General features: G+C 48.3%; 1 protein-coding gene and 1 non-coding gene across 3 annotated transcripts; both read left to right on the forward strand.

Annotated features, from left to right (window-relative positions):
• Positions 1 to 2,613: 2,613 nt before the first annotated feature.
• On the forward strand, positions 2,614 to 8,845 carry Serpinf2 (serpin family F member 2). 2 transcript variants are annotated; one of them, XM_076871072.1, is made up of 9 exons: positions 2,614 to 2,676; positions 2,826 to 2,864; positions 2,984 to 3,046; positions 3,326 to 3,527; positions 4,019 to 4,162; positions 4,285 to 4,488; positions 4,897 to 5,039; positions 7,572 to 7,776; positions 8,433 to 8,845. In XM_076871072.1, exons 1-9 carry the CDS (start codon positions 2,614 to 2,616, stop codon positions 8,843 to 8,845), a joined length of 1,476 nt encoding a protein of 491 aa, XP_076727187.1. The 2 variants fall into 2 exon arrangements, with proteins under 2 accessions (XP_076727187.1, XP_076727188.1); XM_076871073.1 differs by lacking the exon at positions 3,326 to 3,527 and having other exon boundaries at positions 2,984 to 3,056.
• A 1,799-nt stretch (positions 8,846 to 10,644) lies between these two features.
• On the forward strand, positions 10,645 to 10,732 carry LOC143411104 (small nucleolar RNA U83B). Its single transcript, XR_013092818.1, has one exon. It is a non-coding gene; the product is annotated as a small nucleolar RNA U83B (small nucleolar RNA).
• The last annotated feature ends 7,022 nt before the right edge of the window (positions 10,733 to 17,754 follow it).

The raw sequence follows: 17,754 nt of genomic DNA on the forward strand, positions 1-17,754 counted from the left end.
GAGCCATGGAGTAGAGTGAGCCTTGTCTTTTTATTTTCTTTTCCTTTCTTCCCTTCCTTCCTTTTGGTACCAGGGATTGATCCCAGAGGTGCTTAACCACTGAGCCACATCATCAGCCTTTTTTATTTTGAGACAGGGTCTCACTAAATTGCTTAGGGCCTCACTAAATTGCTAGGGCTGTCTGAACTTGCAAGCTTCCTAAGCCACTGGGATTACAAGCTTGCGCCACTCTGTCTGGGTCTCTTTTTTTGAGACAAGGTATCACCATGTTTCCCAAGCTTCCCTCAAGGGATGCTCCTGGTTGACCTCCCAGGTAGTTGGAGTTATAGTCGCACACCACCAAACCAAACTTATGACTTGCCTTAATGGTGGTGGCAGGGTGGGGACAATTGAAACTCAGCAGCTGGGTCTAGGAGATGAAGAACAGGGCAGGAAGGTGGGAAAGCAGCCTGATTGTTATTGCTCTTTGGGTGGCAGAGGGTGCAGGGCTTCTGGTTTGTGCAGCCTCAAATCAGTTTTCCAAACCCTCATTCTTAGGAAGAGTAAGCAAGTCAAGGTAGGACACTTGTGGAGACTGCAGCCCTCTCTCTCCTCTCTCCATGCCCTGACTTCTGGCTCACACTGCACGCAGCCAGCCAGGATCTGGGGTTTGTAAGGGGTAGGGGTGGGTCTCTGCATAGGCTTGTGCAGCCTCACCTTCCCTCCCCTTGGGGAGGCAGCTGTGGGGGGAAGAGGAGACACTGGAAGCAGGAAATTGGATGTGACTCTGGATCCAGCTCTGTGTCCTTGGGCAGGGCACATAGCCTCTCTGAGCTGGACTAACCAGGGATAATCTCCACTGGGAGGTCTGATATAGTGCCAGACCCCTGTGTGTTCTGGACTTGGTCTTGGCTGATCAGACCCTGCGTCCTCAACTGTCTCCTTCTGAACGTCCTTTCTCCAGGCTCAGGTGGGATTCAAATCCATGGAGGTTTTGGGTAACTCTTTCAAGACTAGATACCCCTGTAGAAAAGGGGCTTCTGGCTCTCATATCAATGTTTAACCGGATGTTCAGGTCAATATTTACCAGAAGAGAAAGCTATCTGAACAGGGGTTGGCTAAGAGCAAAGGTCCTGGTGGGAGGAGAGGGCTAGGTTGGGCTGGTGGAGCCCGCCAGAGCGTGGGGAGCACCCAAGTTGGGCCAGAGGAACATCGTGTGCAGCAGCAAGGAACCTGTCAAGGTAGGGTGGAGGGGTGGCTCAGCCTGCCCCTGGGGCAGGAGTGGAGGTGGGGAGCTGCTCAATTGGTTGAGGGGTCTGGGCTGAATTTATTCAGGAAGCCTGTAGTTTTGCAGCCTCCTGGGGTAGTGAGGAGTCAAAGTGGGGGTTCCAGAAGAAGTCCCTCTGGGACTTGAAAGATAAGATCTTTCTTGCTAGGAAGAGTCAAATGCCTAGGTTGGAGACCAGGCTGGCCAAGGGCCCTTGTATACGATGGGGGTGGGCTCAGGAATGATAGAAGGATCCTCTAGAAGGATTGGCCCTGAAATAGGGGAGGGATAGAGATGGGGGATGTGAGACCATCTCTGAGGCCAAGGCTGGGGCTGATTTATTCTCCCCTAAATCAACACATGCTGCTGGGCGTGGTGGCACATGCCTGTAATCCCAGCGGCTTGGGAGGCTGAGACAGGAGGATAGTGAATTCAAAGCCAGCCTCAGCAAAAGCAAGGCGCCAAGCAATTCAGTGAGACCCTGTCTCGAAATAAAATACAAAATAGGGCTGGGGATGTGGCTCAGTGGTCGAGTGCCCCTGAGTTCAATCCATGGTTACTCCCCATCCCCCGCAAAAAAAAGACATGCCCATTCCCACCTATCAGCCTGATTTTCCTGAACTGGCCTGGAACAGAGCAGGGGGCGAGGCTTGTGATTCCCGTAAGTCCAAAGGTGGCTGGACCAGTCATTCATTGGGCTCTGCTGCTGGGTCAAGGAGGCAGTCCTCTGTCCACCCCACCACGCCTGCTGAGCCTCAGGGCTTCACGGTCCTGTCCACTATTGTTGGCAATACCCAACCAACCTGAGAAAGGCTGACCAAACGGACAGCAGGCTGGGTAGGCTCTCTGGTGTGGGAGCCCTTCCGAGAGGCTCAGGACAGGCTACCCACCATAGTGGCCCTGGAGCTAGCCTGACAGCTTTCTTCCACAGAGGGCCAGGCCTTGTACTCAGCTGTTTATAAAGACTGTCCTATTTTGGTTCTCACAATCCACATGGGAGGAGGCAGGGACTTCTGTCACCATTTTCCAAGATAAGGCAGGGGCCTGAGGCCTCCAGCCAAGAGGCAGAGCCTAGATGCAAACCCATGTCTGATGAACAATGCAAGCCCTAGAAGAATGAGAACTCCAACAACTCCCGATGAACCAAACTGTCCTTAGTGAATGAAATGGGAAAACCTAGAAACAACAAAAGCGAAAACAGTTGGAGGAAATCCCATCCTTCAGATTGAGAACCACTGCTAATGTGTTTTTAGTGTGCATCCTGGTTCTGTAGCTTGGCTGAGTCAGAGTATGTGTGGGTAGGATTCCACCACCTGGTGTGGGAGCTTGAGGTGGAAACTAAGCCTTCCTGTCCCTGACACAGGAACATGGCACTGCTCCGAGGGCTCCTGGTGCTCAGCTTGTCTTGCCTGCAAGGCCCCTGCTCCGTGGTGAGGTTGGGCTGAGTTCTGGGTGGGGCTGGTCAGTCAAGTTGAAGAAGTGGCTGGTGGGGGAAAGCAGTGGGGCTGAAGGGGTTTGGGTCCAGGGAGGGCTTGGCTCAAGGGGGCTCCCCTACCTCTCCTCACCCTTTTCTCAACAGTTCTCTCCTGTGAGCGCCATGGAGCCCTTGGACCAGCAAGTAATGGGCGATGAGGTGCATGTGAGAGAAGGGAGGACCTGAGGGGTCTCGCCTGTGGCTTGGGCAGGGTGTGGGACCTGTAGAGAGGATCGCTCTCCATCTGCTTCCTCCTTCTGCAGTCAATTATCGGGCAGGCCCAGGAGAAGCTGTCCCCGCTTGCCCTCCTCAAATTGGGCAACCAGGTACAACCAGGTGGGGCTGGGGAAGAGTGGGCAGGGCCAGAGGGAGAAGGGCCAATCAGCAGGGGTGAGGAAACTAGGAGGCATGGCCATGAGGCTGAACCTCAGGGGATCAGAGGCCAGAAGGGATCCGGTAGGAAGGACCCTCAGGTGGCCTCCCACTACTCCAAGGGCTGGGACAAGGCCCTGCCACAATCAGGCACAGGGTCTATGAAGGAGACATTCAACGTAGTACCTGGAGCTGACGCTTCTGACCTCACTACCCACAATCTGTCCTTGTAGGAGCCTGGTGGTCCAACTGCCCTGAAGAGGTCCCCAGGAGACTGCAAAGGTGCCCCAACTCCAGAGGAGACCCGCAGGCTGGCTCAGGCCATAATGTCTTTCACCGCTGACTTGTTCTCCCTGGTGGCCCAAAGTTCCACCAGCCCCAACCTCATCCTGTCGCCCTTGAGTGTGGCCCTGGCTCTGTCTCACCTGGCACTAGGTACTGTGGCAGCACCTATCCAGACCAGCAGAACTGAGAGGCCAGTAGGAACTCACTACTCCAGAGGTTATCAGTGGATGGCTCCTTCATCAGGGTCACATGGACATTTGGTAAAAATGCAGATTCCTGGGCCCTCATCAGTCTCTGTGAATCAGATTCCCAGGGATTGGGCCTGAGAATGTGTTTATTTACAAGTTTCTCTAGTGATTTTTGTGCAAGAGTTTGATATCTATGATATCTCCCACTGGACTCGAGGGTCTCCTTGTGGGAAACTGAGGTCCAGAGAGGAAAGGTAACTTGAGCCAGATGAGTCCAGTCTGTGAGCAGCATAGATGAAAGTAGCCTTCAGGAGTTCTGTCAGTCAGTGGATACAGAGAGAAAGCATGTGCTCCGTGGGCGTGCTCATCGTGGGTATCTGAGAGGGCTGAAATGGGAAGTGGGGGTGGAAAAGAAGCCCCCACCAGGGCCTCAGCCCACATGGTCTCCTCCAGGTGCTCAGAATCAAACACTGCAGAGCTTACAACAGGTACTGCATGCAGACTCAGGATCCTGTCTCCCCCATCTGCTGAGCCACCTCTGTCAGAACTTGGGCCCTGGGACCTTTCGATTGGCTGCCAGAATGTACCTGCAGAAAGGTAGTGCCCTGCATGGGAGAATGGTGAGGGAGATGGATTTGGCCTCACGTGATCAGTTGGAATATTGGTGGCTGTGGAGGCCCCAGCCCCTGGGAACAGCTGGTGTGGCCCTCTGTGTTTAGGATTTCCCATCAAAGAGCATTTCCTGGAGCAATCAGAACAGCTCTTCCGTGCAAAGCCCATGAACCTGGTGGGAAGGCAGGAGGATGACCTGGCGAACATCAACCAATGGGTGAAGGAGGCCACAGAGGGAAAGATTGAGAATTTCCTCTCAGAGCTCCCAGATAATACCGTATTGCTTCTCCTCAATGCCATCCACTTTCAGGGTACACTCCTCTTCTTGAGTCCCTGCCTAGAAGCTCTCCCCTTGCCCTATAGGCTGAGTGGGGTTGTGCAGGCTTTCTTCTGAGGGTCTCTTTTCCACCTCAGGCTGGGCCATGAGGCAAGGGGCTCTCTGGGTGTAGTAGGGAAGGGGCTCAGGAACTGGGATGAGGCGGTTGAAGATACAGTATCTTGGGAGAAAACGGGGGCCAGAAAGACCCAGGGGGGTTCCTGGGAGCATTGCGAGGGGAGGGGAATACAAGCCCAGATTTAGAAATGTGGGAAGAAAACTCAAATTAACAGTACCCCCTGGGGTCTTGGCCTCTACTTCTTGACCCTTGACTGGGTTCTAGGTAGGATAGGCAAGAGCCTGGTCCTAGGCTACATGGCCTCTGCCCTCTGCTTGGCTGCAGGTTTTTGGAGGACCAAGTTTGACCCAAGCCTCACACAGAGAGACTCCTTCCACTTGGACGAACAGTTTACGGTGCCAGTGGACATGATGCAAGCCCATTCCTACCCCCTGCGCTGGTTCTTGCTGGAGCAGCCTGAGATACAGGTCACCCTTGCTGGGCCTGGGTGTTGGGAGGCAGGGAAGCGGGGAGGCAGACTGTGGAGTAGCTACAGGGGTGAAGGGGATGCCCCGCTTTCCTTGCAGTCTTAACCCTGAGGCAGGAGGCTCTGAAAGGCAGCACTGTGACTCCACCCAGGAGAACCGAGGCTGCAGGATCTTTGAAGTTTATTAAGTTAATGAAATTATACTGAGCATTTGCTGTGTGTGATACTGTTCTAGACAGTGGGTTTTAGTGGAGATCAGGGTCCTACTCTTAGGAGGGAAGATACACAGTGCATGAGAAAATATAAATCAACACCATCAATTGTTTTTATTTTAATTTATATTAATTTTAATTTTTTTGCGGGGCGGGGGGTACCAGATATTGAACTCAGGGGTGCTTAACCACTGAGTCACATGCCCAGCTTTTAAAATTTTATTTAGAGACAGGGTCTCACTGAGTTGCTGAGGCTCTCACTGCATTGTTAAGGCTGGCTTTGAACTTTCAATCGTCCTGCCTCAGTCACTGGGATTACAGGCGTGTGCCTCTGCACCTGGCACACAATCATTTTGGATAGAGTTAAGTCCTATAAAGGAAAAAGGAAGGAAGGAAGGGAGATCTGTAGTAACATGGTCAGGGAAAATTATTTCAAGAGGAGGCACTGACTTGAGATCTAGATGCCTTTTGGTGATATGGGTTTATTCCAAGGACCTGAAGTTTGTGGGGCAGCAGAGGGACAATCCCAGCAGCCATGTAGCTACTCAATGCCTTAGTAACCCCCAAGCCTTGGAAATTCCACCTGCTCTCTCACACAGTGCTGCTTAGAAGGAAGGATTTAAACCAGGCACCATGGCTTAGGCCTGTGATCCCAGAAATTTGGGAGACTGAGTCAGGAAGATCACAAATTCAAGGTCAGCCTGGGCAACTTAGTGAGGCCCTCAAGAACTTAAGCAAGATGGGCTGGGGTTGTGGCTTAGTGGTAGAGCACTCGCCTAGCATGTGTGAGGCTCTGGGTTCGATCCTCAGCACCACATTAAAAAAAAAAAATGAAATAAAGATATTGTGTGTCCACCTATAACTAAAAAAATAAATAAATAAAAAGAGCTTAGCAAGACTCTGTCTCAACATTTAAAAATAAATAAATTTTAAAAATGGATGTGGTAAATTATGGTATAATGGTATATTAAGAATTATAATATAAAAATAAATAAATAAAATTAAAAACAAAAACAAAAAATGGAAGGATCCAAGTCTGGCATATTGATGCTTGTCTGTAATCCCAGCAATTTGGGAGGCTGAGGCAAGAGGATGGCAAGTTTGAGGCCAGACTGGGCAATGTAGTAAGATTCTGTCTCAAAATCAAATTTTGAAAAGGTCTAGGAGTATAGCTTAGTGGTAGAGCACTTGCCTAGGATGGCTTCTCTCCATTTCATCCTGAAAGAAGGCCTTCTCTTCCTTCATTCTTCATCTCCATTTTCCCATCCTCCTTAACCTTCCTCTTTCTTAGGCCCAGGAAACCAGACCTAGTGCTCCTCTCCCTGCGGGTAGGAGGCCTGCACACAGGTGCTCTGCTAGAACCTGAAGAGTTTCAGCTGCAAAAGCACCTTGAGCTTAGTGCCTTAGCTGCAGGAACTCTCACCCTGAAACTCAGTGTATACACACAGCTGACAAAATCACTGCATGAAGTGAGAGAGAGAGGGGAGGGGACTACCCTTTGCAGTGGCTCCTGCACAGAATTCTAGGTTAGTTTAAAAACCAGTGACCCAGCTGGGCATGGTGGCACACGCTTGTAATCCCAGCAGCTCGGGAGGCTGAAGCAGGAGGATCATGATTTCAAAGCCAGCCTCAGCAATGGTGAAGTGCTAAGCAACTCAGTGAGACCCTGTCTCTCAATAAAATACAAAAAAGGGCTGGGGATTTGGCTCAGTGGGTCCAGTGCCCCTGAATTCAATCCCCAGTACTAAAAAAAGAAAAGAAAAATAAAAACAGTGACCCCCTCACATGGAGAAGATCAGAAGCAAAGACAGGTGGTTCTTTAGCCCATTCACATGGCTAGATGTACAAGATGAAGAGAGAGACATTATTTATTTCTAGTACTGGGTTTAACACCAGAAGAGCTTTACCATTGAGCTACAGCATCCCCAACCCTTTTTTAATTTAAAGAAAGTCTTTGGGCAGTTTCTTACTAAGTTAGGGCCTCACTAACTTGCTAAGGCCAGCCTCAAACTTGTGATCCTCTTGCTTCAGCCTCCCAAGTCACTGGAATTAGTCATGGGCCACTGCACCCAGTGAGATAGCCTTTATTTATTGAGTGCAGCCTGAGTGCAGACACTGCTAGAATAAAAGCATTATCTTGTCCCATCTTATGTCAGCTTGCAGTGGGGCAGGAGATGTTGCTCCACCTCCCAGGTGACGAGGTAAAGGCTTGATCAGGATAGACTTGAACCCCACTCTGTCTCAAAAAGTACATTCTGGACCAGACTCTAGGTAGGTTTGGATGCTTTCTGATCCTCATGTTCTCTCCTTCCTCTTTGTAGGTGGCTCATTTCCCTTTTAAGAACAACATGAGCTTTGTGGTGATGGTGCCTACCCACTTTGAGTGGAATGTGTCCCAGATACTGGCCAACCTGAGCTGGGACACTCTGCACCAGCCCTTGCTGCGGGAGAGGCCCACCAAGGTGCGGCTGCCTAAACTGCATCTGAAACACCACCTGGACTTGGTGACCACACTCAGTCAGCTGGGTAAGGAGGCTTGGCGTGGGGCTGGGCAAGGAGAAGACTGAGTCAGAGCTGGCTCTGAATCCTGATGTTTTCTAGAGGTTGGGGGAGGGTGAGATTGTATTATATGAGTCCTTTGTCCTTCTGTCCTCGGGTGAGCTGGGGAAACCCAGGGTATGAGGAGCTATAGTGCTGCCCAAGAGAGAGCACTGCAAAGACTCCTAATAGAGAGCCCAGGGCAGCATGTGAGCCTTGCTGACTCTCCTGGAAGGGGTTGGAGAAGCTGGGGTGCATCTACCTATCAGCCATTTGCTAAGCAACTTCTATATTCCAGGCACTGTGCTAGGCACTGAGAACCCACACTATAAAGAATGCTCAGTCTAATGGGGTGGGCACCCAGGGATTCAGGAATTTATAGTCCATCATAAGTGATAAAGACGCAGGGCTTTTCTGTGGCTCACCCAGGGGGATTCTGAGCAGATACCCACTCTAGGTTTTGGGTTTGGGGATCAGGGAAGACTTCCTAGAGGAAGTAATATTTAAGCTAAGACTTGAAGGTTAAACAGGAGTTAAGTAGCAGTCTGTGGGTTCAAGGTGTTCCCTGGCCAAGGTGCTAGACAGGCCCAGGCAGCCTGGGGGAGAGAGGGTGGTCCTGACCAGCTGTCTGCTGCCCTGCACAGGCCTGCAGGAGCTGTTCCAGTCCCCAGACCTGCGTGGGATCTCAGATGAGAGGCTGGTGGTATCCAGTGTGCAGCATCAGTCCACGCTGGAGCTCAGTGAGGCTGGTGTGGAGGCAGCTGCAGCCACCAGCACAGCCATGTCCCGCATGTCCCTCTCCTCCTTCAGCGTGAACCGCCCCTTCCTTTTCTTCATCCTGGAGGACACCACAGGCCTGCCCCTCTTTGTGGGCAGTGTGAGGAACCCCAACCCAGGTGCACAGCCTGAGCTCCAGGAGCAGCAGGATTCCCCTGACAACAGGGACTCCTTCCAGGACCAGAAAGTCTTCCTCCACAGAGATAAGCCCTTTGGCCCTGACTTGAAACTCATGCCACCCTCCGAGGAGGATTACTCTGAGTTTAACAGCCCCAAGTGAGGGCCCTGGTGACCAGCATCCTGAGTCCCCACCCAGACCAGCTCTCAACTTGTGTGACTCTTTCCAACCAGCTTTGTGGGATGGGGGGGGGGGGGGGGCGGACTGGGTGGGCCTTCTGGGAAAGGGGAGGAGCCATTCTCTCGCAGCTCTTCCTGGGGAGTCTGGGGAATGGGCTGGGGCTGGAAGCCGGTAGGCATTAGGGAATGTTGGGCCGGATCCTTCTTCATTTCTTCCAAAGAGGCTCAGAGGATGTCCTTTTGGGAGCTGGGGTGGTAGGACAGTGGTGGATCCAGTTTTGTCAGGAAGCAAACTAGGTTAGTCCCTAAATCAGCCGGGACACTGGAGGGAGGGCTGTTTTGGGCCTTGTCCCTGAACTCCCTGGCTGGGGAGAAGAGAGGCCCTGGTGGTGGCTCAGAAGGCGGAGCATTGCCCTGGGTCCCGCCTCTGCCTCTCATGGGACCTTGTATCCTTCTCCGTAGATCAAGGTTGACATTACCTCTGATGTAACCTGCTAAAGGCCTACCAGCCTCCAGCCCACCCCAGGTCTCCTGTCCATACACCCTCATCCTTAGAGATGCCAACACTGCCAGGATTCCCCTTCCTTCCTCTCCCCTGTCTTCCTCCTCGGCCGGGAGCTCAGGGGCTGAGGCAGGGAAGGGTCTCATTAGCTCTCTCAGGCTCTTTTGTAAAGTTTTTGTAGTGATTTTTATGCCACCTGAATAAAGAATGAATGGGCTGGGCTGTTTAGATGTCACTGTTCTTAGTAGGGCCGTAGGGCCGAGAGCAGGTGGGGGCAGAGGGGACGCAGGGAGGCGGCCACAGAGCAGACTGCAGTGAGCCCTCTCTGTGCCACGTTTGGTCTCTGGCCAAATGCCAGTCCTCTCCAGGGCCACCTCCGTGCCAGCCTGGCTCTGCTCTCGGCCTTTTCCTCTCCACATGCCTCAGGCAGCCGGCAACAAAGGCAGCTCAGAATAGCCCCGGCCTCCTGGTTTGCCAGAACTGGCAATTAGGGGGTTTGTGGGACTTCTAATTACACATCAGCCCCTCTGCCAGGAGCTGGCGCCCGCCAGCCGGGGGCAGGCTGACAGCTGGAGGCCAACATGCCTGAGGATTTGGGGAACAAGGTTGAGGGTACCTTGGCACAGGGCTGCAACTTCCTCTGAGAGAGTCCAGGAACTGGGGGCAGCACGGGTATCTAAGTGGGCAGGGCCTGTGGGGGTGGCCACGCCTCCCTGCTGGGCCTTCATCTGTGAGTGCAGGGTGTCCATTTGGCAGCAGCCACTTGGGTCCTAAAGTACCATGGTTAAGAGCAAGTGCCTGGAGGTCAGAGAGACCTGGCTTCTCCATGCTTATGAGCTAGCAGCATGGGGAGGTGGATAAAGAGAGAAGCGCATGGTGTCAGAGAGTTGCTGGGACGGATCGCTAGGGCTCCAGGGCCATGGTGAAAATGTGGTTTTTGTCTTAGGAGAGGTAAGAAGTCACTGGAAGGTTAACTCACCCATCAACCAACTTCAGTTTTACCTCTGGTCTTTCACAGTGCTCTCCTCCTCTCCATTTCAGCTACCAAAGCCCAGGCCACTAGTCATCACTTTCCAGGGTCACTGCCATTGCCTGAGTCTCCCTGATGCTGATCTGCTGCCTTAATGGTATCCTCTGTCCTGCAACTCCTTACTGAGCACCTCCCAAGTGGCCAGTCTCTGCAAATGCAGCAATAATAAAGAAAATAGGATCTTCATTACCCTGAGCCCAAGCCCAAGTGGTGGAGTGGTCTAGATAGTAAGTAAAAATTCAAGATAAAGTTCAGTGATGTAGCCTGGAATGAACAGGAGGTACAGCAGCTCATCAGACTGTGGGACTGTTCCTTGTTGCCTTTTTACTGAGAGAAAAAGCAAAACAAAACAAAAACAAGATCCAGGAAAAAAGCCCGGTGCAGTGGCACATTCCTGTAATCCTAGCCACTTGGGAGGCTGAGGCAGGAGGATCTCAAGTTTGAGGTCAGCCTCAGCAACTTAGTGAGACTCCATCTCAGGAAGAAGAAAAAGAGAAGATCCATTAAACAGTATGAGAACTGCTTTAAAGAAAACTCACATGGCAGTGAGGTGGCACACGCCTATAATCCCAGTGGCTCTGGAGGCTGAAGCAGTAGGATCACAAGTTCAAAACCAGCTTCAGCAATTTAGTGAGGCCCTAAACAACTCAGTAAGAGCCTAAATAAAAAGGGCTGGGGATATGGCTCAGTGGTAGAATACCCCAGAGTTTGATTCCCTGGTACAAAAAGAAAAAAAAACTCACATGGGTACCTAGGAAAGTCCTTTCCAAGGGTGACATCTGAGCAGCAAGATGGATATTATAACTACCTGACTATTTAGAGAGACCTGATCATTTAGTGTTCAGGATGAGGCAACAGTCAGGGGCAAAGGCCCTGGGGCACAAAAGGATTTGGATTATTGGAGAGACACAAGGAAGGGCAGTGTGATGAGAGTGTGAGAGGCCAGAAAAAAAAAAAATAAAAAGATGAAACTAGAGCTGGTTGGAGTTAGATCATGTGGGTCCTTGCAGGCCAGAGCCAGGGGTTTGCATTTTATCTTAAGTACAAAGGGAAACTGTGCAAGAGTGTTTCGCTTTAAATTTTTTAGTTGAAATATAATATGAAAAGTATACAATTGTAGCTATATATAAGCTTGATATATTTTTTTTTCTTCTGCACTACTGGGGAATAAAACCCAGGGCCTTGCACATGCTAGGCAAGTGCTCTACCACTGAGGACATTCCCAGCCCCTAATGAATATTTTCATGAACCAAATATCCCTGTGCAACCAGCACCCCAAACAAGAAACAGACTTCACATTCCTGTCTCTGGTGACAGTGATGAGTTTTTACTTGCTTTCAGGCTTTAGATAAAGGGATCTCACAGTGTGTGCTCTCTCGTGTCTGTCTGGCTTCTTTAGTGCAACCTCATGGCTGTGAGATCCATCTGTGTTTTCGAGGATGGCAATGCTCTGTCACTGTGGAAGCCTTTTAATTGCAGGGTGTCGTGATCTGAGTTGAGTTCTGGAAGGCTCCCTTGGCTCCCATGTGGGGAACAGACTGGAATGATAGGCGCAGGAAGACGGGTAGACAGGCAGGAGATGAAGGTACCTTGGCCCAGGCGCTGGCTATGGAAATGGGGGAAGCAGTCAGAATCGAGATGTATTTTTCAGATGGACGTTATAGAATTTGTGGGTAGAGCCAGGCGCCGTGGCGCATGCCTATAATCCCAGCTTCTTGGGAGGCTGAGGCAGGAGGATCACAAATTTGAGACCAGCCCAGGCAACCCTGACAAAAAAAAATAAAAAAGGCCTGGGGATGTAGCTCACTGGAAAAGTGCCCCTGCGTTCAATCCCCAGTATTGAATAAAAGAAAAAGGAGAAGGAGAAGAAGAAGGATGACTTGTTGGATAGATGGTGTGGGAGATGAGAGAATGAGAAGGAAGACTCAAGGATGTGGGGCTCATCGTTAAATTCCTAGTTCTTTTTTGTTGTTGGGTACCAGGGATTGAACTCAGGGGCACTGGACCCACTGAGCCACATCCTCAGCCCCATTTTGTATCTTATTAGAGACAGGGTCTCACTGAGTTGCTTAGTGCCTCCCCATTGCTGAGGCTGGCTTTGAACTCACGATCCTACTGCCTCAACCTCCCGAACCACTGGGATTACAGGCGTGCTCCACCACACCCAGAAAATTCTTAGGCCTTTTATTTGTTGTTTGTTCTGTGGTCCTGGGGATGGAACCCAGAGCCTGACACATGTTCTCACTGGGCTACATCCCCCACACTCGGTTTTTTTTGTTTTGAGGAAATAGATTGGTAACAGTCCCTTTTACTGTGATGGGACGCAGAGTGAAGGACAATTATAGGGTGGGTTGGAGAGTTCCATTTTGAACAAGTTATGGTGGAAATACCACAGGAACACAGGGTGATTGGCTGTACATTCCAGTTGGCTTGGAAAGTTTGGGTTATGCCTGTGATTCTACCATAATTAGTTAGCACCCCCTTTTGCTTTTAGAGGTGTCCCTGTTTAAATGATCAGTTATAGGTTCATTGTACTTACCCGGCATCCAAGTGGACATGGTAGGAGTGCAATTGCTGGGTCAAGTAGACAATTAGATATTTGGATCAGAAATAGAAGTGCATAGCTGAGAGCATGTAAAGTTATAGGGGCTGGGTAGAGGTCATCCTTAGCATGTGCAAGGTCCTGGGTTTGATCCTTAACACCCCACCAAAGTCATGGAACTATAGGAAGCCACTTATGGGGAGGTGACGCTAATAGAGAAGAGAGGGTCCCAGCATCAAGCCAGCAGAAGAGACAGAAAAGACGAGATATCGCGAGGTGGAAGAGAATGGAGGGGCATGGAGTATGGATTTCAAGGAGGGAGAATGATCCATTGCTGCCTGCTGTCAAGGCAGAGGTGTCCACTTGGTGCTGAACACCAGGTCATCCAGGAAGGTGGCAAAAGCAGTTTCAAAGAATAGTGGGCACAGGAGCAAGGCGTTTGGAAGAAAATGGGACCTGAGAATGTGAAGATACATGAGTAAATAACTCTTTCCATTGTGGCTGTTGGGGAGATCAAGAAATGGGTATGACTTTAGGGGATGTGGCCTAAAGAGATGTCTTTTTGATTATTTAATTTAAAAAAATTGGGGGGGAGGTACTTGGGGATTGAACCCACAGGGCACTCTATCATTGAGGCCCCCCCCCATTCTTTATTATTATTTTAAATTTTAAGACAGGGTCTGGCTGAGTTTTACAGGCTGGCCTTGAACTTGAGATCTGCCTGCCTCAGCCTCCCAGGTAGCTGAGATTATAGATGTGTGTCAGTGTGCTCAGCTTCACTATGTAAATTTCAAATCCCTGAATGATATATAGTATTGTCTTGCATCTTTTGAAACCTTACATAAAGGTATCAGACTGTTCATTTCTTTCTTCAATTTGTGCCCCTCCGCCTTGTGAGAGAAGTCTGTTTGGATATATGTGGTTAAACTTTGTTATTTTTCATGGGTGTAAATTTTTCCTTCTTTTCAAATGTAATAGTTACTTTGTTTTGTTTTTTCAGGCCCGGGCATTTAACCCTGGGGTGCTCCAACAATGAGCTATATCCTCAGCTCTTTTTATTTTTTATTTTTTTAAATTTTGAAAAGGGTTCTTGCTAAGTTGTTGAGGCTGATCTTGAATTTATGATCCTCCTGCCTCAGCCTTCTGAGTAGCTGGGATTACAGGAGGGTGCCACCTCACCCAGTCCTGTTCTGTCCTGTTTTTGAGACTGGGTCTTGCTATGTTGACCAGGCTGGTCTTGAACTCTTGGGAAAAAGTGATCCCCCGCCTTAGCTGTCAGAGTAGTTGGGACTACAGGTGTGTGCCACTGTAGCTGGCTTGCTTAGGTACCTTTTGACTCCATGGGGGGGAAAAAATCTAAGTTTTTTTTTTTTTTTTTTTAGAATTAAACGCTTCCCATTATAATTGGTTCTCAAGGACATTCTCGATATATATGGTGTGGTGATGTGCTGAATGTCTTTTGGAATAACTGTGATAATTATGGATGTTGCACAACTTGGTGTCTTTAAAAACACCAACCAAGCTTGGTGTGGTGGTGGCATGCCTGTAATCCCAGCAACTGGGGAGGCCGAGGATCGAAGATCACAAGTTTGAGGCCAGCCTCAGCAGTTTAGGAAGGCTCTAAGCTACTTAGCAAAATCTTGTCTCAAAAAAAAAAAAAAAAAAAAAAAAAGGTTTGGGGGATGTGGCTCAGTGGTTAAGTGCCTCTTGGTTCAATCCTCAGTACCAAAATAAATAATAACTAAATATTTTAAAAACTAAAAAAATTTTTTTAAAAATTTAAAAGAAAGGGCTGGGGATGTCGATTAATGGTAGAGTGCCCCAGGGTTCAATCAATCCCCAGTACTGCAAAACAAAACAAAACAAAAAATATACTGGTTGGGCATAAGAGATCCTAGTTATTCACATCTCTGCTAACACTTGTCATTGTCATATGTTTAAATTCTGCCAATCCAATGAGTGTAAAATAGAATTTTCTATTTGTTTTTATGGTACTGGGGATTGAATCCAGGGGTGCTTAACTATTGAGCTACATTACCAGCTCTTTTTAATTTTTTTTTTAAAGAGAGAGTGAGAGAGAGGGAGAGAGAATTTTTAATATTTATTTTTTAGTTTTCGGCGGACACAACATCTTTGTTTGTATGTGGTGCTGAGGATCGAACCCGGGCCGCACACATGCCAGGCGAGCACGCTACCGCTTGAGCCATATCTCCAGCCCCTTAATTTTTATTTTGATAAGGAGGCTTGTTAAATTGCTGAAGCTGGCCTTGAATTTGAGATTTTACTGCCTCAGCCCCTGAGTTGGTGGGAATACAAGAGTGTGCCACTGCACCCAGCTCTGTAAAGCTTTTTTTTTTTTTTTTTAATACCTTTATTTTGTTTATTTATTTATTTATTTTTATGTGGTGCTGGGGATTGAACCCAGTGCCTCACGCATGCGAGGCAAATGCTCTACCATTGAGCCACAACCCTAGCCCTTGGTATAGCTTTTACTGCCTTTGAATCATGTAAACAAAAAGCCTATTCAAAATTAAGTAAATAGAGCTGGGTGCAGTGGTGCATGCCTGTAACCTCAGTGATTGGGGAAGCTGAGGCAAGAGGATCACAAGTTCGAGACCAGTCTTAGCAATTTACCAAGACCCTGTCTTAAAATAAAGAATAAAATTTAAAAAAGGACTGCATGGGGCTGGGGTTGTGGCTGGGTGGTAGTGTACTTGCCTAGTATGTGTGAAGCATTGGGTTTGATTCTCAGCCCCACACACAAATAAATAAAATAAAGGTCCATAGACAACTAAAAAATATTTAGGGGAAAAAAAAAAAAGGACTGCAGTTATAGCTCAGTAGCAAGGTAGCTCTGGGTTCAATCTCCAGTCTAAAAAAAAAAAAAGAGAAAGAAAATAAGAAGTAGGGCTGGAGATATAGCTCAGTTGGTAGAGTGCTTGCCTCACATGCACAAGGCCCTGGGTTCAATCCCTGGCCAAAAAAAAAAAAAAAAAAAAAAAGTAAATAGGATATACTTCAATGGTACAGCACTTGTATAGTATGCATGAGACCCTGGGTTCAATCCCCAGAACCACACAAAAAAGTAAATTTTAATAATATACTTTATTTAGCCTAATATATGTAACTAATGCAAAATATTGGAGATACGTCTTTCACATATAAAATATCTGAAATTTCACATTCACTTTACACTAAAGCAAGGCACGGGTGGCTAGTAGGCACTGTTAGTAGATGGTGCAGTTGTAAAGATGGCTGTGTAGAATGTGCCACATTACGTAGGAACAATCTATTTTCACTGTGCAGTGAGTTTCTAGAGTGTGGGCCCTGAGTCTCATTCCTCTACAACACTCCTCCTCTGTGGGCAGGGGCTGGGGCTCAGTGGTAGAGCCCTTGGCTAGAGTGCGTAAGGCACTGGGTTGGATCCACATAAAAATAATCAAATAAAATAAAGGTATTCTGTCCATCTACAACTACAAAAAAATTTTTTTAAAAAAAATACTCCTCCACTGAGTCTGTAGCATGATGATTTTCTAGAGGTGCTCTACAAATTTTTGTTGGAAGAGACTGAACTCTGACCGTTGGCACACTTTTTTCTATAAAGCTGAAACTTGCCCACTAGAAAGTGGTACAGGGACTCCAGCTCTGCTCCCTAGGTCTTTATATGAGAATACACATAGATTCCTGTAAGTTTTTTTTTTTTTTCTCTCTCTTTTTTCTTGAATCCAGGGGGTGTTCTACCATTGAGCTACACCTGGAGTTCAGCCACTCCCTCTTTTGGTATTGGGATTGAACCCAGGGTGCTTTCCCACTGAGCTACATCCCTGCCCCTTTATTTGTGGGTTTTTTTTAAAAAAAAATTTTGGGTAGTTATAGATGGACAGGTGCCTTTATTTTATTTGTTTATTTTTACTTTACGTGGTGCTGAGAATCAAACCCAGGGCCTCACGCATGCTAGGCAAGCACTCTATCGCTGAGCTACAGCTACAGCCCCTTTTATTTGTGTTTTGAGACAGGGTTTCTCTAAGTTGCCTAGGCTGGCTCCAAACTTTGGATCCTCCTGCCTCGGCCTCCTTAGTGCTGGAATTATAGGCACAGACTATTGTATCCAGCAGTTTTCTCTTTTATTAACTTAATATTCAAGAGTACTCCCCTTTCCTTCTTTGATATCTCCTTCTCTGAATAACTATTGGATTTTCTCATCTAGGACTTATATCCGCTTAGAAAATAATTTGTTATAGAGGCTGAGCATTCCTAATCAGAATATCTGAAATCTAAAATGCTCCGAAATTCAGAATTCTTTGAATGCTGATATGAAGCCACAAGACTGATGGGTCAATGTACACAAATTTTGTTCCATGCACAAAATTATTAAAAATATTGTATAAAATTAGCTATGTGTATAAGGTGTATATGAAACATAAATGAATTTTGTATATAGATGTGGGGACAAGTGCTAGGGGTGTGAATGGCAAACCGCTTACCCCGTAGGCACAGCCCTGGGCGTGAGGCCATGTGTTGCATTTCCTGTGCTTGCTCCACGGCCCACTCCTCGATTGGTCGCTACATAGACAGTTGGCCAGAAATTATACTGATGACTGCCTGTAATCTGCCTAGCTACTGCCTCAGTATATTTACATGGTAACTGTGCAATAAAATCAGCCCTGCTTCCTGCTTGGTCTCCAGAGGTCTTGATTAGCGACTCCTCAGCCACACTCTTCTCTACCCTCTTCCCTGGACCTCCTCGCTAGATGAGAGAGAGCCCACGCATATAGGTTTCAGTTTCATCCCCAAGATTTATCATCACCTAAATGAAAA

The sequence above is a fragment of the Callospermophilus lateralis genome, chromosome 11, assembly GCF_048772815.1.
Source record: "Callospermophilus lateralis isolate mCalLat2 chromosome 11, mCalLat2.hap1, whole genome shotgun sequence".
NCBI classification, from domain to species: Eukaryota; Metazoa; Chordata; class Mammalia; order Rodentia; family Sciuridae; genus Callospermophilus; species Callospermophilus lateralis.